Source organism: Raphanus sativus, chromosome 4, assembly GCF_000801105.2.
Source record: "Raphanus sativus cultivar WK10039 chromosome 4, ASM80110v3, whole genome shotgun sequence".
NCBI lineage: Eukaryota > Viridiplantae > Streptophyta > Magnoliopsida > Brassicales > Brassicaceae > Raphanus > Raphanus sativus.
Window position 1 is genome coordinate 1,120,005 of NC_079514.1, and position 20,295 is coordinate 1,140,299.

General features: G+C 32.3%; 4 protein-coding genes across 5 annotated transcripts; 3 read left to right on the top strand and 1 right to left on the bottom strand.

Annotated features, from left to right (window-relative positions):
- Positions 1-2,648: 2,648 nt before the first annotated feature.
- LOC130511755 (uncharacterized) lies at positions 2,649-3,167 on the top strand. The gene has a single exon (XM_057009303.1). The coding sequence runs from the start codon at positions 2,734-2,736 to the stop codon at positions 2,920-2,922; it is 189 nt and encodes a 62-aa protein (XP_056865283.1). The 5' UTR covers positions 2,649-2,733; the 3' UTR covers positions 2,923-3,167.
- A 626-nt stretch (positions 3,168-3,793) lies between these two features.
- Positions 3,794-5,231, top strand: LOC130511754 (high mobility group B protein 4-like). The gene is made up of 8 exons (XM_057009302.1): positions 3,794-3,951; positions 4,036-4,092; positions 4,171-4,257; positions 4,341-4,398; positions 4,498-4,542; positions 4,623-4,703; positions 4,794-4,880; positions 4,980-5,231. The coding sequence occupies exons 2-8, from the start codon at positions 4,046-4,048 to the stop codon at positions 4,995-4,997; spliced, it is 423 nt and encodes a 140-aa protein (XP_056865282.1). The 5' UTR covers positions 3,794-3,951; positions 4,036-4,045; the 3' UTR covers positions 4,998-5,231.
- Positions 5,232-5,362: 131 nt separating this feature from the next.
- On the bottom strand, positions 5,363-10,565 carry LOC130511752 (uncharacterized). Of its 2 annotated transcripts, none has more exons than XM_057009301.1 (16): positions 10,309-10,565; positions 9,593-9,726; positions 9,428-9,512; positions 9,290-9,343; positions 9,111-9,205; positions 8,925-9,028; positions 7,916-8,841; positions 7,658-7,799; positions 7,190-7,564; positions 6,867-7,122; positions 6,661-6,784; positions 6,422-6,583; positions 6,121-6,331; positions 5,803-6,041; positions 5,671-5,730; positions 5,363-5,595 (listed from the first exon to the last, which is right to left on the bottom strand). In XM_057009301.1, the coding sequence occupies exons 1-16, from the start codon at positions 10,345-10,347 to the stop codon at positions 5,482-5,484; spliced, it is 3,120 nt and encodes a 1,039-aa protein (XP_056865281.1). In that variant the 5' UTR covers positions 10,348-10,565; the 3' UTR covers positions 5,363-5,481. The 2 variants fall into 2 exon arrangements, with proteins under 2 accessions (XP_056865281.1, XP_056865280.1); XM_057009300.1 differs by having other exon boundaries at positions 7,658-7,802.
- Positions 10,566-18,713: 8,148 nt separating this feature from the next.
- On the top strand, positions 18,714-20,040 carry LOC108854889 (WUSCHEL-related homeobox 13). The gene is made up of 3 exons (XM_018628568.2): positions 18,714-19,102; positions 19,295-19,768; positions 19,860-20,040. Exons 1-3 carry the CDS (start codon positions 18,877-18,879, stop codon positions 19,937-19,939), a joined length of 780 nt encoding a protein of 259 aa, XP_018484070.1. The 5' UTR covers positions 18,714-18,876; the 3' UTR covers positions 19,940-20,040.
- The last annotated feature ends 255 nt before the right edge of the window (positions 20,041-20,295 follow it).

Below are 20,295 nucleotides of genomic sequence, written 5' to 3' on the forward strand. Positions count from 1 at the left end.
GATTTGTTCTAAAATTTATAAGAAAATTTGTGTATGAAGAAAAATAACATTTACATAAGAGTTTTTATCTATAGTTTTACTACAAAGTATGTGTTATAAAACTTTAAACTAGTATTAGCTTAAAATTTATAAAAAAAAATTACTTTTTATCATTCGCCTTAGGCCTTTTTAAGTGTTCGCACGGCACTGTGTAGAATAGAAGCAAAATCCAAAAAAATCTGATCCGGCATCAATGTTCTAATGGGAATGGAAACCAGAAGCACGACCGAGGTCTTCGTAGTCCAAAATAATCAAACCGAGTTAGCCACTGCTTCAAGCAGAAAATGGAATTTTCCTTGTTGAACACCGACGGATACCCATATACTGTCGATACGACGTGCTTTTCGCTTTCCGTATTTGGGCTTTTCTTTTCTGCTTCTAAAGTCATGCGCTGCGCTAGTTTTATGTTTTGCGGTGGTTCATATGACTTTTGCTAGGCCGAACCCAAAATAGTTTTTAATGGAAAATAATTACCAACTAGATTTTGATCCGCCTTTTTAAGGGCGGGTATATTTTTTATTTTAAATTTAACTTTTGATATTTGTTTTTCTTTCTGATTATATTTGTATTTTTGTAATTTTATTTGTGTATAAATTTTAATCAAAATATATTTTATTAAATAATAGCAATTTAAAAATTAATCTGTTATACACACGGTTAAGGCTGGATTACGGGTCGAACTCGCCCACTGACCCGCCAATCCACGGGGTTTAAATTTTGTTTTTGGTTAAAAAATATGACCCGTACAACCCGCAAACAAATAATTTTGTATCCGCATCCGTTCCGCTTAATTTTGTGGTTATCCTCGGGTTATATACATATTTTAATAATCATTATTTAATTTAATTACTATAAAGTATATATAATAAAAAATTATACATGATTTAAATTTTAAATTATTATTTTTCAATTTCTGTATTTTAAAATACTTGGATCAAAAATAATTAGTTAGTGAAAGGGTCCAACAATTTTTTTAAGCAGATTTTTTTTAATGATTTTCTTTTAGTAGTATAGATATAGTTTGTTTAGATACATATTTGAAAGAAAATGAATCAATTTTCAAAATTTTGTTAGATTGTTTGTGTAGATATTTGAAGAATTAACTTTTAAAAACTAATATTCAAAAATTAATATTTTTTTGTAATGATTCCCTGATCTAAGGTTTTCTCTCTATAACTGCTATAATCCCGACAAACAGTGAAACACCCATGGTATACACGCATAGAACATAAGCAGTTATCTATCTTATTAAAGTAGAAGTACTTTAAGCTTTTGTTTGGTAATAGAGATAGGAGTCTTTAAAAAAAATTACTTTTGTTTGGTAACAAAGATAGTAGAGAATTTTGTATTTTCCTTATTTAAATGATACATTTAAGTATTTAATGTCTTTTCCTAATTTAAATAATAGATTTCCTTAACCAAAATAAATTTCCTTATAGATTTTTTGTTAACATTAAATATTTTTCAATATTTATTAATAAAATAATAAAATAAAAATCACACATCAAAATCAATTTATATATCATATAAATAAAATATAAAATATTTTATTTATAAATTGTTAGTATAAAACTTTTATAATATAAGTCCAATTAGTTATAAATATTAGATTTTATATGATACAATCTGATATAATAGACGATTTAAATCACATAATATAATTATTTAAAGTAATAAATAAAAATTTTGTTTTAAAATGTTATACTAACAGTTATGTAATACATATTAATTTACACACATAGAAATACATATATATATATATATATATATATATATATCATTAAAACAAAGAAAAACATTGAAGTGAAAGCAAATATTTTACGGCCACGGGTCAAACTATAGAAATAAATAACAATGGCGTAAGATTTTTTTTTTAACAAATTTATTTTAATTTCAAATATGTTTACATATTTTATTTATTTATAAATTATTTTATTTTTTATTAATAATGCTAAGATTTTGGAATTGAAAAAAATTATGACCCATCTCTATATTATTTTAATTAGGAATTTAAAATTTATATCAAAATATTTTTTTTAACTTTTAATTTTTATTATAACTACAAATGTTAATTTTAAATCTAAATTTATGTTTAAATATTACAAATATATCATTTATAAATAAAAAAACTAAAAACATAAAATAAATACCCGCCCGGTTGGGCGGGTCAAGATCTAGTTTAGATTATAACAGTTATATAACACACGCATGTAAGGATTTTTTTTAGGTTTCATATTTTTTTAAATAGATCCAACTAAAATCAATAGGTCATGTTCCAAAATTAATAGTATTGATGGGTTGCATTCTGGTTTGATTTATTTTTTTCTATAGTTTATGAGGCCCAAATTAATGTCGAGTCAAGATATTATTTTTAGAAAAAATGATAGGATCTTGACATGAAGACACACCCCAATCATAGAATCTCGACAAAAAGAGAATATCACTATTCTTTTCCACGTTGGCCACTAGTATGTACAAATTGTCAAATTTACTTGAGAACAGGGCAAAGCTTGCCTAGCAAGATAATAAGAGGTAACATCCAGGAAACGTGTCCAAGAATATTCAAAGCTAATATGTGTTATAAATACATAGGTAGCCTTCTCCCATAGTATAACTTGAAACTAAACATAAACATATAAACAACATAATTAGCCATCGCCTAAAGACTACATACTTAAAAAAAAAACTCCGATCATGTCTCTCTTCGCGTCCTTCTTTGGCTGCTTCGTTCCAAAATCCGGCTCAAAGATTAGCTCAATCGATGGTAGTACTAGTAACTCAAAAGTCATGTCTCTGGAGAAACCAAAAAGAAAATCTGATTCTTCAAGAGCTCCGATTATAGTGTCTTATTTCCCAGTAGGTTCGAATCTTTCCCGTTTGTAAGAGAAGAAGATAATTAAGATGGAGTCTGGGACCTTGACATATTTTGCTGTAATGTCAAAGGCTCTGTTGTTTTGTTCCTTTTTTTTTTTGAACTTTGTCTTGTTCCTATTGTTTGTTTGATTATGTAAAAAACTGTTTTAGATCTACCAATTATATTTGATAAAAATATATAATTTTTTGTGTATTCAGGCCAAACAAAAGTGTAAAAGTTTACAGAAATGAGAAAACAATAGTAATTCTTGTAATCAATATCAGGAGAGTGAGTGTAAGTGTGAGTTGTTCAACTATTCATGCATAGATATTTTAGCTGAAAATTGAAAACGGTCATCTGCATAATCAATGATTAAAATAGTATGTAGAAAATAGGAGTGAGTCATCAATTATTAACTACTCCTTCTGTTTTTTTAAGATACATATTCTAGACTTTTCACGTATATTAAGAAATCACATTAAAAATGCATTGATTTTTGTGAATAACAATTTTCCATAATATTTAACTAATAAAAATCCAATAAACACAATTAATTTTCTTGAAGTTAACAGATTTTCATTAAATTATACATTGAAAAAATAAAAAATGTATCTTTTTAAAACAAATTTTTTTTCTAGAACATGGATCTTTAAAAAACAGAGGGAGTAATATATATATTAAATGCAAATGGTGGATAGGGGGGGTAGTATTTTTTTTTATAGAAAAAAACTCAATTCTGTCAGAAAAAAAAGAGAATATTAAATGGTTGGCGCCAATGGTTACTTGCGTGGCGGAAAGAAAATGAAATCAGATTACCAAAGATAATCAGATGGACGGTCAAGATCCAAAGTAACAGCATCAAAGTTATCTTACCCGGCAAATCCCCCGCCACATCACTAAATATAGTTATTTTTGGAAAAGAAATCTGGAATTGATTTAAAATAAATAAATTAAACAGCACATCAGATTTAGCAAAGAAGCGGAGAAAAAGATCTGAATCGTCGTCAAAAAACAAAAAGAAGGAAAAAAAGAAAACCCTAACGTTCGTTCGTTCACAGGTAAAAGCTTTGCTCTCACCGCGTCTTCTTCTTCTGAGAGTCCCCCCAAGTCACTCTTCGTTCTCATTTTCTACTCTATTGCAGATCTCGAGAGATGAAAGGTGGTGAAACCAAGGCTCAAGCGAAGAGCACCGACGAGAGGTTATATCTTCCTTCTAAATCGCACACACTCGCATGTCTCTTATCGTGAATCTGAAACCTCCGATTTTCAAAAAACAGATTGAAAACGAGAGGGAAGAAAGCGGGGAAGAAAGTGAAGGATCCAAACAAGCCAAAGAGGCCACCAAGTGCTTTCTTCGTCTTCCTGTAAGTCTCCGCAATCGATTTTCTCCTTAATTGATTATTTAACAGTGTTGTTGCTGATTATTGCTATCGATGAACGAATTAAGGGAGGGATTCCGGAAGGAGTTCAATGTAGCTAACCCTAACAACAAATCCGTCGGAGCTGTAAGTAGTAGTAGTAATCTGAGATCTATCTACAACCACTAACAAACTATATAGCAGCAGCATATATATGGTTCTTATTGAATATATATATGTGTAAAGGTTGGTAAAGCTGCTGGAGCCAAATGGAAATCCATGACTGCTGATGTGAGTTTTAAATACCTTTAGATCTGGTTACTACTCTCAATTGTTTTTGTTTTTAAAATTTTCAAAATCAAATGAAACAGGATAAAGCTCCTTATGTAGAAAAGGCTGAGACCAAAAAGACTGAATACGCCAAGACTATGCAAAAATACAACATGAAATTGGTATTTTCTTTTACTTTTTTTTTGTCATTTTCTTCTACTGTTGGACAACAAATGTAAAATCTCGATATTTTTTTTTATTTTTTTTGCAAGGCTAATGGAACGAGTACAGCTGGAGATGATGACTCTGACAAGTCCAAGTCTGAAGTCAACGATGAGAATGATGCTGCTAGTGATGAGGTTTGTTTCTTCTTCTACTACGATTTTTAAAAAAATTCCCTCCATTCTCTTCTTCTTATACTATTGTTGAATTTTTTTTCTTGATTTATGTTGTTACAGGAGGAAGATGATGATTAAGAGATGGATCAGCAGCTGTTTGTTTAATGGAGTATCTTCTCTTCTTATGTGTTAGCTCTACTAGTGTTAGGGAGAAGAATAGTTTTACTCTATTTCTATGTTTTCCCCTCTTTTATGTTGTTAACTGGGATTTAATTCACATCTCTTACTTCAACTCCTCATCATAACTTTGGATTTAGCTTTGAACTTTGTTTCTAGTTTTATGAGATATGGTATCACTGTGTTTGCTTCAAACTCTATCTTTCCTCTCTATCGATTGGTGAATAGTCGAATAGACTTTTCTACAAAGTTAGTTATCCTTTTGCGGGCTTACAGGTTGAATTTTTGGGTTTAAGTAGGAAAGAAAGTTTGAAAAGCTCATCGAAAGTGTCAGTATAAAACTTTTAGAGAAGCTATCTACAACAACAAATCACATTCTGAGTTCTTTAAGATAATTAATTGTGTTGAAACAAATATTAATTCAAACAAAGAAATCAACATAGTGCTATGATTTTGAACTGCTCTGTTTGTTGAACTCCACAGCATTCAACAGTTCCTTAGCCGTAGAGGAGAAAGACTTTGCAGTATCTTCCATCTCTGTCGTCTTCATGCCGATTCCCTGCACAGATTACAAAACAGATATTAAGTCTCTGAAAAACAATCCAAGTTTATGCATATTTAGTTGAGTGAGTACCTGTAGCTTCTTCAGGTTGTCTTGAAGTTTGCTCTGAGCCATTTTGGCAGCACCCATTTCCTACACAACACCACCGCAATATAAAAAACCACCGAGCCAAGCTACATAAATTTATCTACTAGAGAAGCTTACCTCGGACGAAGCAAAACCGTACTTCTTCTTGATCTGGTCAACCGTGGCACCACTCTTCTCCTCATGTTTCTCTTCATTGGTCACAACACTCTTCTCATTATTCTTAGCCGTCATCTGCTTCAGCTTACCTTTGAAGCTCGTGAACTTACTCGCCAGCTTCTGTTTACTAATCCCTGACAATATCCCTTGTTCTTTAGGCTGCTCTTGCTGATGATCATCATCCTCGATGTCAATGTCATCTACAAGGAAAAAAAGATCAGAAAACATACACAAGAGACTCATTTACATCACTAAGGATATGTTAGACCTATTATTTACCTATGTCCAACTCTTCTTCATCGTCAACTCTAGTAACCACCGTACTGCTCTCTCTACTACTATGCTCAACGTTGTTGTTGTCGTTGTTCCAAGGGAAATTAGCTGTGGTGAAGATCTTAGAAATCTCCTCAATAGTTTCCTTGGTGCTTTCTGTTGTTTCTGTCTCAGCTGCACGCTTGGGTTTAGTCTTGAACACAGAACCAAACATACCCTGTTAACAATCCAACATGGATTATTAGTTATAACTCATTTGTGTGTTTATATATAGCTTTAGAGAGAGAGAAAAATGTTGCTTCTTCACCTTCTTTTCCTTTGGAGATGACGCAACCGCTGATGCAGCAATGGTTCCATCGTGAGAAACCGGGTTATCTTTCTTGTAAACTCTGCTCAAAGACTCCACTAGCCTAAATGTTTCCTTGTGAGGTAAGACTGAGCTGACAATAAGTTCGTTATCTCCATTCACCTGCATCAAGATAAAGATGATGATGATGATGATCAACTAAAATACTCACTACTAGTAACTTGCAGAGTGTGTGTTACCATGACAAGATCTCCATCACATGAGGCAGATATGGTAATCTCTGGTAATGAGTTTTGTTTTGGTGAAGAGTATGTGAAGCCTCTGATAGAGATTTGTTTTAGAAGAGAGAGTTCTGGCAAAGACCTGAAAACAATTCAAAAGCATCAGTGAGACCACCTTGAATATGAAGAAAGAAACAAAAAAAATACAAGAGAGATGTTTTCACCTTATCTCAACAGTTCCATCAGAGAAAACAAGTGTTAGACCAACAACACCAGAGGTGGTTCCATAGAAGGTAGAAGCTGAGCAAATAAATGGAGAACTAAACTTCTTCTTGTGAAGAACCTTCTTCACTCCCTGGACAACTTGAGACAATGAGTAGATGTATATAGCTTTCTCAGAACAAAGCAAAACCAAAGGCTGCCTTGTCGAAACATCCTCAACTATGCTCTCCCCATTTGCTGAAGAGTCTTGTTTTCCATCTGCATTTAATAGATCTTTAATCCTTTTTAACTACTTTTTAAAAGAGAGGTATATATATATATATACCTAGAATCTGCATGAACAGAGCTTTGAATGGCTTTTTGGGCTTAATCATGTTGGTTCCAATCATGTTTCCTGTGTCACTATCCAAAGCAAAAACAGACGAGTCCTTCATAGCAACCACCAACACATTCTTCTCGAAGCCTTGCACACTGCAGCTCTCAAACTGCAAGGAGATGATCCCTGGACATATCTCGCTAGCAATGTGTTTCGTGTACAACACAGCTGCTTCCTCAATGTCAACCAGAGAAACATGTCCTTGATCTGATCCAACAACAAGATGCTTGGGGTTTTGGCTTTTCTGGATACATGTTATGGAGCCAGTGAGCTTTATGTGCTTAACACTATGAACGATATGGTTATTCCCTTTCTTTGAGCTTCCTAGCAACACAAAAAAAAAGAGTAATCAAATGTATGAGAAGACACAACAAACAACAAGAAGACAATAGTAAAAGAACAACTTTCTAACATTACCTTGGAAAGGGATGAAACTGTTTTCTGTTACGTATGGCTCAGGTTTGAACCTATAAAGACGAACCATTCCGTTCTGATCACCAGAGGCAAGAAGCCTTGCGTTGCTGTCGAAATGCAAAGCTGTCAATGCAGCAGTATCTGCCTGCTAAATAATTAATCTCACAACATCAGAAGCAGAAAGTACAGAAGTGATCCAGACTAGTTACGTGTTAATATATACTATTTACTATTTATTAAATAGTCTATGAAACTCTTTACCTGTTCTTTCAGGAACAAGAGAGGAATGAGAAAAGGACAGGACATGTCCCACACACCAATGGTTCCATCACTATGTCCAGTGATGTAAACATTCTTAACCTTTGTGAAACCAGGGAAGTAACCTTCCTTTGGAGATATCTGAGAAGGAAGAAACGGTACTGCACCAGCATCTCTCGCAAGCTGAGCATAATCCTCGTCAGAGAGGTTCAGCAGGTGGTGTGAAGGGTTTGTGAGGAACTTTCCTACTGTGACACCACCACCGCAAGAATCTGAAAACGGAAGCTTGACCACACTCTCCTTAGGGAGAGAAGGAGGTGATTTTGATTGAGATTGGATTAGATACTTCTCGATCATGTGATCATCGTAAGCATACAAACGTCCAGACTTTCCAAGAACAAGCAGTAGAGAGTCCTGTTTACCATCAGCTACAATCATCTCCATGGTAAGACAAGTCTCAGAGACGTGAAGCCCCAGCTTAACCATCTTTACTTCGGTTTGGTCGTTGAGCAAAACCACTTGCAAGGAGTTTGAGGATGATCCGGTGGCGTAAACTCTGCTTGCTTTCCCTTCAGCGTAGACCCATTTTAGAGAAGCTATAGGTGTCTTCTCGGCTTTGTATCCGAGGTTCAGCTTGCAGACCGTGGAAGAAGTCTCTGTCGTGCTCCATATCAGAATGTCTCCGTTGCTGTAGCCGACCGCTACTTTGCTTCCTGAAGGGCAAACCCAACAAGCACAAGTGGCTTTCTTTGCTTCCTGCTTTACCATAATACCGTTGCCTCCTGTTTTGAGAACCGGTTTGCTTTCTTTGATGTCCCATAACGTGATGAACCCGCTACTAAACACCAGTAGGATCCTTTTGGTTTCGGCTGTTGGCTGTGGTAGAATGCTCACAACTGAGGTATCCTCAGTGGCTTCAACTGGTGAGCCTTAACACAAAACAAGAAGATGTTTCAAGAATCCAAAGAGATATTTGTTTTATTTATTTTTTTTAGTATTTTTTTTTTTTTACCATTTGATGCTAGATAAGGTATAGTGTACTCCATTTGTATCACTTGATTAGAGTCTTGATCGATCTTCATTACGGATACATTACCAGAAGAGTCTCCGACATAACTGCAAATTAGAATCCACAATTGCTTTCATTATCAAGAACTCAAGAAACTATGGTAAGAAGATTTTGAGGATGAAAGCGTACAAGTAAGGTGTATGTTGTTGCATAACCCTCAGAGATGTTATCTCGCCGTTGAAAACATGAACATGAGATATAAGCTTCTTCTCTAAATCCCAAACCTGGAGTGAGTTTTAGATTTCAGACAAAAGCTCAAAATGGCTACTACTATAGTACTACTTGGGTGATTAAAGAAAATGTCTTACTTCAATCTGATATTTGGAGTTCACATTGAGAAGAACTCCTTGGTTCTGAACAAACTAGAGAATCAAAAACAATAATGTGTCAAGCTATGTCAATGTAATAAAAAGAGAGAAGAAGAAGATAATGCAAGTGAGTAGCACCTCAAGAAACTTGCTTGTGGATGCTTCTTCTGACACTAGTAAAGCCTGAGTCTGATCTTTCCCAAACAACTTGATTCTACCATCCCTGAGAATCAAAAACAATATGATGTCACAACAAAGTGAAACAACTTGAAAAGGAAAAAAACTTTCTTTACAGCTCTTTACTTGGTGGAGACTGCGAGGATCTTCTGAACCGGATCATAAGCAAACAAGTGAGCTGCTGATGGGATTCCATAGTGTAATACGATACGTGGCTCAACGTCATTAGCTCTTAATCCTTCTGATGAGCTTCCTCCAGGCTGCAACAATGGAGAGGAAAATGGTAAAAAAATTGAATGATTGTGTTCTGTTTTTTCTGGCTATAACTAAACCGGCTGGTTCGGTTGGGAGACACTAAACATATATCGGTTCGGTTCTTATTGTATGGATAAGTCAAAAAGTCAACAGATAGTTAGTAACTAGATTGGATACGCATTTAATTCGACTTTTCAAAAATTTAGGACACGAAACATGCGTGTCGACAAAAACATCTTACGTCATAAATGTTTTTTATTTTTTAATTAAAATATCGATTAACATCTGGGCTAACCACGAACGGACACAGAGTAACAGTCACGTTCACAAGTAGTATGATCTGTGTTACTAATCCGACACAAGTACGAACTTAATCGACATAAAGAAAATATATGTAATAATAACGGAGCCAAGGAAAATTCTACTTTTTTAATAAGAAAAACAAAATATTATTCTAACAGTCGATCTAACATCGATTTCTGTATATTTTCAGAGTTTCGATTTTTTTTCCTATCACACTGAATCTGAAAAGACCAATTAAAGAAGAAGAAGATGAACAGTTCGATAAAAAGAGACGAGTATGTCACCTTCTTCGCTGCTTTCTCGACCAGCTTCTTCACGAACATCTTTGTAAATGGATCGTACAGTGAACTAATTCAAAATCTATCGAAGGTGATCAAATGAAAATTAGGCAAAAGATCAAACTTGAAATGTACCAAAGAGATCGCAAATGATTCGTTTCGTTTCAATAATATATTGAGAGAGAAGAGGGGAAAGAAAGAGATGGAGAGAGATGAGAAGAGAGGATAGAGAAACAAGATGGGGAATGTTGAGATTGAGAAGTAACGGTTCCTTCGACGGTTTTTTTTATAGACGGCGAACCACAAAAATAAATATTCACAACAAACATATATGGAAACATATCAATACTACTATACCATTTGAAGTCAAAATTCCTATATATACGGGCGTGGTGTAGTTATATTAAAATACTTATTGAAGATAAATCAATTAAACTACAATAATTAAAATATATATACAATAATTGTGAAATCACTTACCATATTAGATTAATATACAATTGAAGATCTTGAAAAATTATCAATTTACTTGCATACTCAAGAAAATGTTTTAACTTTTCAGATCTAAATTTCTTTCATTTTTTGTCAACTTCAACTTGAGATCTACCTTTCTATTATTATAAATCTGCAATATTATTAGAAACTAGATTCTGACCCGCATTTTTGGAAATATTTTTTGTTTTTAAATTTTATTTCATAATCATAAATTTATCCCAAAAATATACTGGGTAAATTTTGGTTAGACTAAATTTTTTATATCTTAACTAATTTTATTTATGTATATATAATATATTTACATATTAAAAATTATACCCGAAGGTAACATACCAATCACAAAGATTAACTAATTACTTTTAGTATAATATGTTAACCATCTGCATTTGGTACATACACCAAAAGAAATAATAATATATTTTTTTGACATCAAAAATAATAATATTTAATTTTTGTAATTGTCGACTTATGGAAAAGTGGAAGTTACAATATTATTTTATTAGTAAAAGGTAGTTACGGTTATATAATTTATGTTGTGCAATAAATACGTAAAATATAAATAATTAGACCAAACATTTATCAATTGTACCAAATATTTATCAATTGGACATTGATATTGTTTTAATAGAATAGATCCATGTATTATAGTCCATATAAAAGCATAATGAATGTTTGATAGCAACAAAAACTCTAACCTCAGATATTATACATTCATAAGCATTACTACCACATTAACCTTAATCCATCCGATGGATTATATGTGGGACAATGTTCTTTAACAGGAACTCATTCCAGCACAACACACGACTTCGAGGTTTTATGTGCCAGTGTACTTCCCTTGGAGTAGAGTGAAAGATCAAATAGGCAAAAAATGAAAAAAGAAGAAGCAAAACTATACTAACGGAGCCTAAATAAATCTAGTTTAACAAAAAAATAAATCTAGTTTAAACAAAACTATTTTTATATAATCTTGTAACAAAATTGTGGACACTGTTTCAATTTTTTAAAACTACGGTTACAACTTTTTAACAACAAAACTGGTTTGGCTTTATGAAAAATGAAGAGAAGAAACAAGAAACAAACATAACTCGTGAACTAATTCAACCATTGCTAAACGGACTCTTTTCTAAACAATCTAATAAATTAATGATTTAATTTGTGAAAGAAAAGTTAAATGAATATGCAAGTAACCCAAGAAAATTGGTTTAATTAACATTTTTATATTTTTAGACCATTTATATATTTTTAGAAAAATATAAAATAATACATGTTAACATGACAAAACTGATTAATTCACCCATAAAACTTGTATGATAAAAAAACAACAGTGTAAGAAAAGGAAAAAGAGAGGAAGCTTTGAGTCATAGTGGCTCCAAAGAACGGTCTTCTTCAAAGACAAGTCAAAATGGTACACGTCGCAGACGCTAATCTCTTGAATGGGGTCTAGCTGGTGATCTAACTCCGTTACGTGATATCACGAGAGACGTCCGATCTTATGTCAGATGGACGGTGAGAGATTACACTGGCTTTTTCTATGAGAGCTCTGACCACCGACCAAATCTGGTGGATAAATAAATAAAAACAAAACTTGGACATAAGTGCAATTATCATTTTAATGCGATTCTTAGACCATCTCCTAGGCCTGGACATTCGGATTCTCGGGTCGGGTTCGGATCAGATCTTGTCGAGTCCGGATTTTTCGGATCTTAGATATTTAGACCCAATCGGGTATTTAGAATTTATCGGTTCAGATTCGGTTCGAATCCTGCCGGATCCGAGTCGGTTCAAATCCTGCCGGATCCGAGTCGGTTCGGGTCTTAGATAGTTAGATCCAATAGAATAATTAGTCCGGGTTTGGTTCGGTTTTAAGTCGGGTTCGAGTCGGATCTAGCTTAAAAAATATCCAAAAACACAAAAATTCTTGAAAATATCTTAAATTTTATCCAAATCTAACCGGAATACATGAAAAATACCAAAATTTTATCTGATTATCCGAATTATATTTTTGAAAATCCAAAATTTTACCTAAAAACTCAAATCTAAAACTTAAAAAAATATCCATGATACCAAAAATATATTACAATACCTATATATATATATTATATACTAGAAGTTGCGGATATTTCGGATACCCTATCGGGTTTTGGGTCGGGTCTAAGACCCGCAGATCTTCCAAAACAAGACTCAATCGGGTAAAATGATTGGTTCGGTTCCTACCAAAACCGTGATTTTTCGGGTCGGTTTCGGGTCGGATCTTCGGGTCTGGATAAAATGCCCAGGCCTACCATCTCCAATGTATTTTGCTATTTTCACCTCTAAAATAGAGAAATTCTATAATAGAGGTGAAATATGCTCCAATATATTCCTCTAAAGTAGCAATTTCTAAAATATAGAGTAAAAAATAGAAAAATGCTATTTCTTTCTTTATAAATAGAGGAAAAAATAGAGATTTGTTTGAACAAAAAAAATAGAGATCTTTATTATAGAGGAAGAAATAGAGGTGGGTTGGAGTAATTTCACCTGTAAATGTTATTATAAAAGTGAAAATAGCAATCGGTTGGAGATGCTTTTAGCGTATTAGATTGGGTTATATATATATATATCAAATGCAACGATAAAAGTTGGACCCATCCTCAATATTTCATTCCTCGGATACGGTCTCTTTAACTTTGTAGAGATTTATTTTTTAATTTACTTATATGATTAGACTTTTCTTAACTTTGTGAATCCACTTAAGTAAAGCCAACAAACTGGGTACAGTATATGAAACTAGAAAATGAAAAGTGATTTGGTTTTCCCTCGCAGCTTTCATATACCATCAATAGTGAGTGAGTGTATATATCTAACACATCATTACTCGTTTATTCATCTGAAACCTCCATAACAACCACTTATCTCAATTATTATAAGCACTCGCTGATTAACCTCTAGTCAATTCCAATACAATAATTCATAATATAATACAATCCAAATCATAATATATATACACAGTAACTCAATAAGTTCCAAATAGTCCAATAGTAATAACTAATAACTTAACCATTTTTCTTTATTTTTCTGTGTGTTTATCATTTATGTGCTCATCAGTTGAAGAAAGAGTTCAGAAGTCGTTCATAATCCTACAGTAGAACAACAATAATATGAAAGAAAATTATTGGCAAACACCAAGTCGTTCTGTACGAGTAAGTTAAATAATTCTCTATAATTTAATAACTAGAGTACTCATATATTGTTACATTTTGGTTGAACATTTCATGGCATAATAGAGCAAATGAGTCTCCTATTACAAGACCAAACCTTGGGCGAAACCCATATCAAATTCTAACCCATTCATTCAAGAGATAAGCCCAAAGAGGCTCGACGAAATCCAAGTTACAGTTACCGGTCTAAGCCTGTTTTTGAAGATCAATCTTGTAACCTTGGAAATTTGTTACATTTCTTGTAACCTTGTTAAATTTGTTACATTTTTGTAAAGATCAATCTTAATACTTATCATTTGCTGATATTTTTTTGTAGAATTTTATATGCTCCCACGTCATACCCTCATAATAGAAAGACAAAAAGGAAAACATGTATGAATTTGGACTCTTAGGCGTTTATGTAAACAGTTTGGTCTCGTTATTTGACTTAGGCTGAGCACATGGAAACCTCTTTGTTATTATTCTTTTACCATAATGAATTTTTATAAAAATCATTTAAACACAAACACTGTCGGAAAAATACGACGAGACTAATAAATGTATTTTTTTTTGTTTACTCGAATAACAAATGTTTCAGTAACTTTGTTTCTAGACCACTAAAGAAGATACATAAATCCACAAAAACATAGATTACCAAAACAATATATTAGTATTAACGATTGGTACTAGTTTAAAACTTAAAAAGAATCAGTACAAAACAATGAATAATTAATTTTAGGAAAAAAGTTTCTCAACTACACCAAGTATGGTGTAATACGGTGTAAAACATCTGAAGTATCAAAATATATGTCAATAACATCACCAACTATCCCCTAGACTATATTTGAGAAGTGATTTTGCCACATGTCTTCTCTACAATCATTCTCACAAAAATAATATGACATGGCTACTAAAATTGATGATATGTCTTATAGATTAATATGACATGGACAATTTTTGCCACATGTCTTCTCTACAATCATTCTCACAAAAACAATATGACATAACTAATAAAATTGATGACATGTCTTATAGATTAATATGACATGGACAATTATACTTAATGTTAATTTATATTTTTGGTAAACTTTTTAAAATATGGTAATACCTCATATATTACATTTATTTTCGATTTATATTTTTGGACTTTTTTAAAATATGTTAATAACTCATAAATCATCATTAAAATAAATATATTCAATTATGGCATTTCAAATTTCGAAATATCATTTAAATTAAAAATATTTCAAAAATATATACATATTTTTAGAAAATTACAAAATTAAAATCATAAAATCAAATTAAATCGTAAAATCAGTAGTTTCTTATATATATCTACAGATTTTATAAATATTTTTTAACTTTAATTTTTGAAAATTATGAAATTTTCATCCCCTAGACTATATTTGAGAAGTGATTTTGCCACATGTCTTCTACAATCATTTTCACAAAAATAATATGACATGGCTACTAAAATTGATGACATGTCTTATAGATTAATGTGACATGGACAATTATATTTAATGTTAATTTATATTTTTGGTAAACTTTTTAAATATGGTATAACTCATGTATTAAATTTATTGTCGATTTATATTTTTGGACTTTTTAAAAATACGGTAATAACTCATAAATCATCATTAAAATAAATATATTCAATTATGGCATTTCAAATTTTGAAATATCATTTAAATTAAAAATATTTCAAAAATATATACATATTTTTAGAAAATTATAAAAATTAAATCATAAAATCAAATTAAATAGTAAAATCATTAGTTTCTTATATATATATCTACAGATTTTATAAATATTGTTTAATTTTAATATTTGACAATTATGCAATTTTACATATTTAATTAAAATAAATAGATTGAAAAATCTACCTAAGATTATAATTTTAAATATATACATGCACATTCTTAAATATATTTCAAAATAAACAAAATTGTTTTTATCTTAATTTTAATGTTCAGTTAAATCAATTTAAATTAAAATATTAATAAGAAAAAGAAAATTTATAATATTAATAAAAAAATAAATATAATTTATATTTATCTGTTAGAAAATATTTTAAAATTTTTTTACTGCACATGGTGCAGGAAACACCTAGTATGATAATACATACCACATGTACCAACTAAATAATTATATGGTGTAAACTACATGAATGGTTTCAATTGATTTTATGACTTATTAAGGGGGTCAATCGGTAATTAACAAAAACTCAATTAAAAACCTAAAAACCCGACCAAACATAAAAAAACATGGCTTAACCTAGAAAATGAGAGGACTGATAATTTCAATCGAGCACAGAGGGAGAAAAAGAGTCAGAGAGAACAAGAGAAAAAGATCGACAGAGATTACGAACCCTAACAACATCATTTCGTTTTCTTGTTCGTAGAGACAGAGAAACAAGAAGACAGAACATACATTTGCTTGAAACAAAGTTTTGAAACACCATTAACAAGAAGCATACGAAAAAGAGAGTCTTAAAAATTTCCGAGGTCGTTGTTAATCTATTACATTTGTTGTTTTAAATGTTTATTTCTTTCTTTAGAATAATAAAAAAATCTTGGAACACAAGAGTGTTTGTTTGTCTCTCTCTCGTCTCCATTGAAAAACAGAGGCGCTGTTTCTCAAACCAAAAAGAAACATTAACTCACTTCATTTCCTTGATTCTTTAATACACGGTGCAATCAATTCCTTTCTTTTTTTTTTAATTATTGGTAAATAGTCACTATGTTATGGTGAGGCCATGTGTTCTCTGTTTCCTAACCGAACCAGACGTTGAACTAAGCAAAGGACTCCAAAGAGTTGAATATATGTTTAGTAGTAATCTTTGTCGATCTCTTTCTCCTGGTCTCCCCGTCTCTTCCTCTCCCTCTGTGTCACAAAATCCCCAAATCGATTGTCTTTTACAAACCCTAAAATTGTCAGTCCTCTTATTTTCGGGTTAAGCCATGTTCTTTCTGTTTGGTCGGGTTTGTAGACTTATTTTGGGTTGGGTTTTTAGGTTTTTAATTGAATTTTTGTTAATTACAGATTGACCCCATTAATAAGTCATAAAATCAATTGAAACCATTCATGTAGTTTACACCATATAATTATTTAGTTGGTACATGTGGTATGTATTATCATATAGTTGGTGATGTTATTGACATATTTTGATATTTCGAATGTTTTGCACCATATTACACCATACTTGGTGTAGCTGAGAAATTTTTTTCCTTAATTTTATAAAGTACAGATAATCAAATACATATATTATGTATAGTGATAAGATAAACGAGTTGTATTAGCGGGTTGCAGCAGTGTGGTCTAATATTAGGTAACAGTATATATACTTCCCATTGAACAATTCATAATGATCCCAATTCCAAACTTATGTTCCACCCTACTACTTTAGGTGAGGCATTGACTTGGAATGTAAATGTGAAGTAAATTCTTCTGATAATTGACCTAAGTTGATATATTTTTAATGCGAAAAGATCACAGTGTGTAAGTAGACCTGAGAAGAACTAAGTACACGTTCCGACAAATACTATATTCACCGGACTCAATACGGCATGTGTCATGACCACGTATTCAAGTATTAGTTGTCCAGTGCTCACATTTTGTTTTGAACAATAAAGACAAATATGATTAAACGTTTCTGTTACTACTATTCAGGATCAATTTCATTTTCTTTTTGCAGGTAATGATTCTGATTAAACTTTATTAAATTCTCAACCCTTAAGTGCCCGTGGAACATGGGCGGCGGACACCGACCATCTACGACTTCTCATGGTTAGATGACACGTTGGTGTGTGGCTCCTTAACTTATACGTAGTCCTGACTCTGACCCACCAATCGTTAGATTTCTTATTTCATTTATGTTTCTTCTTATGTTTGATTAGGAATTTAGGATGATAGGGATTCCAAAAGACGGTGTAGCTAATACTCTATAGAGGATTGTTTTGGAAAAATATAATCTGGAATGTGTCAGAAAAAGTTGCTAGATCGCGACTCAAGAATGTCAGTTAACTGGTCAGGAAAAGAGTAAACTAAAATGTTCTTATTTTCTCTAAATTTCTTCACAACTTCTTACTATAATACGAATTCGATTATTGACCAAAAAGTTAATCTAAAAGAAAAATTAAAATTTATAAATATTTTCATTGATAAAAACGAGCTTGTGTATTAGTATTATTATTAGTGTTGTAATCATGCAAACAAAGATACAACTTGAAAAACTGGTAAGCCCTTTTTCCAAAAAGAAAAAAAAAACTTAAAAACTGATGAACTCTCTAAGAAAATAGTAAACAAGTTGTATATAAATATATAAACGATTTAATGGTAATATTTCATTTAAAAGTAATAAACTTCAAAAGTTCATTAGTTTCAAAAAAGGAACTATATTTCAATTTCTTGAAAGAATATCAACCAACAAAAAATAAAACTAAACAACATAAATCTGTTAATTGCATAATAATATAGTAAGAATATTTACAACCATAAATCAAAAGAACAGTAAACTAAAATGTTATTATCAGCAATATAAGTAGCCGTTAACTTAAGTATACACATTAACTGTCGACATCTAATTTTGGAAACTATACAACCCTTTGATTCTAATACTTTCCTTTAAATCATTTTACTCTTATAATGTTACCGTTTGATATTACAAATGATCGTCTTACTCACATATGAATCATGTTACCGTTTTTCTTAAATATTCTTAGTATTTTTTGTTCTTAAGGCATTAATATCGAAAATTTAATACTATAAACCTACCTTTTTTTGTCTTTTTCGTGCCTTTACCTTTCCTAAGAAAGCACTGACTCTTCTCCCTTCCTCTGTTTTCTTCATTCACACAGAGAGATAAAGCGAAGAAAATACTAAAACTTTGAGAAAAGAGATGATGGACTGGGATAATAATCAGCAGCAACCCAACAACAACCACAACTCCTCAAATCTTCAAGGGATCGATGTTAACGGAGGCTCAAGCTCAGGAGGAATGTACGTGAAGGTGATGACCGATGAGCAGCTTGAAACTCTGAGGAAACAGATTGCTATCTACGCAACCATTTGTGAACGTCTCGTTGAGATGCACAAAACCCTCACTTCTCAACAAGATCTTGCAGGTTCGTTCTAGAATTCAAGAATAGGTTTAGTAATCTACCTTGAGACCCTCTAACTGAGCTAGAGTATTTCACCTTGCTTGATGCTAGCTAGTTCTTGAGCTATAATAAAGTTTATAGTTTTTATGTACTTCAACTTCAACAACGCTGTTTTTTTTTTGTACTTCAACTTCAACAACTCTGTTTCAAAAACAGGAGGGAGAATGGGAGTTCTATATGCAGACCCAACGTTTGGTCACAAGATGACAGGTAGGCAGAGGTGGACTCCTACGCCACTTCAGCTTCAGACTCTGGAGCGTATATTCGACCAAGGGATAGGGACACCGAGCAAGCAAAAGATCAAAGACATAACCGAAGAGCTTAGCCAACACGGTCAGATCGCTGAGCAGAACGTGTACAATTGGTTTCAGAACAGGCGCGCTCGGTCCAAGAGGAAGCAGCCTGGCGGTTCTTCTAAAAACAACAATGGTGAGTCTGAGGTGGAGACTGAAACCGAGACGTTGAATGAGAAGAGGAAGATGCCAGAGAGTCTTCTTGTTCTTCCTGATGGAAACAACAACAATGGCATTAGGACAACAAGTGCTACTAGTCCTAGGCCTGAAGATCTTTGCTTCCAGAGTCCTGAGATGAGCTCTGATCTTCACTTGCTAGGAGTCCTATCAAACCCAAGTAAGGTTCCCTTAGTAAAATGCAAAAAAGACAAAACAGCACTTGTGACTTGTGTCTGAACAATAATCAGAGAGTTTAATGTGTTTTGTAGGGGATGAGGATCTTGTTGGAAAGATGGGATTGTCTGAAAGCTACAACCTTTATGATCATGTTGAAGATTATGGCATGTAGGGGTTGATTAATACAAGCTGAGGGAGTAGTCAGTCTTAAGCAGTTTTAGACTCTTTTTAATTATTTGTTTTCTGGGTGTTTTTAATGTTTTTACTGAATTTAGAGTGATTTCTATCTCCTTTTAGCTATAATAATATATTAAAATTAAAAAACTGATTCAGGGTTTACAGTTTCTTTTCTCTACCAAAAGCTCTAATCCCAAGAGGTGTACTTTAATTTAGTTTAAGACATGCTAACCTAAGCAAAGCTTTGTAATTGATTGTGTATAAGTGACCAGAAGAGGGGAAAAAACGGCAAGGCGTTGTTATATTTCAAGTAACAACGACAGGTCGTTTTCTGTATTGAAGGTTTTCGTT

Coding starts and splice junctions, on each gene's coding strand:
- LOC130511752 (XM_057009300.1), bottom strand. CDS start 10,347: ATGTTCGTGAAGAAGCTGGTCGAGAAAGCAGCGAAGAAG. Junction 9,513..9,592: donor ATCCTCGCAGTCTCCACCAA/GTAAAGAGCTGT, acceptor TTTGATTCTCAG/GGATGGTAGAATCAAGTTGT. Junction 5,731..5,802: donor ACGGTTTTGCTTCGTCCGAG/GTAAGCTTCTCT, acceptor GGTGTTGTGTAG/GAAATGGGTGCTGCCAAAAT.
- LOC130511755 (XM_057009303.1), top strand. CDS start 2,734: ATGTCTCTCTTCGCGTCCTTCTTTGGCTGCTTCGTTCCAAAATCCGGC.
- LOC108854889 (XM_018628568.2), top strand. CDS start 18,877: ATGATGGACTGGGATAATAATCAGCAGCAACCCAACAACAACCACAAC. Junction 19,103..19,294: donor TTCTCAACAAGATCTTGCAG/GTTCGTTCTAGA, acceptor TTTCAAAAACAG/GAGGGAGAATGGGAGTTCTA. Junction 19,769..19,859: donor AGGAGTCCTATCAAACCCAA/GTAAGGTTCCCT, acceptor TGTGTTTTGTAG/GGGATGAGGATCTTGTTGGA.
- LOC130511754 (XM_057009302.1), top strand. CDS start 4,046: ATGAAAGGTGGTGAAACCAAGGCTCAAGCGAAGAGCACCGACGAGAG. Junction 4,258..4,340: donor AGTGCTTTCTTCGTCTTCCT/GTAAGTCTCCGC, acceptor GAACGAATTAAG/GGAGGGATTCCGGAAGGAGT. Junction 4,704..4,793: donor AAAAATACAACATGAAATTG/GTATTTTCTTTT, acceptor TTTTTTTGCAAG/GCTAATGGAACGAGTACAGC.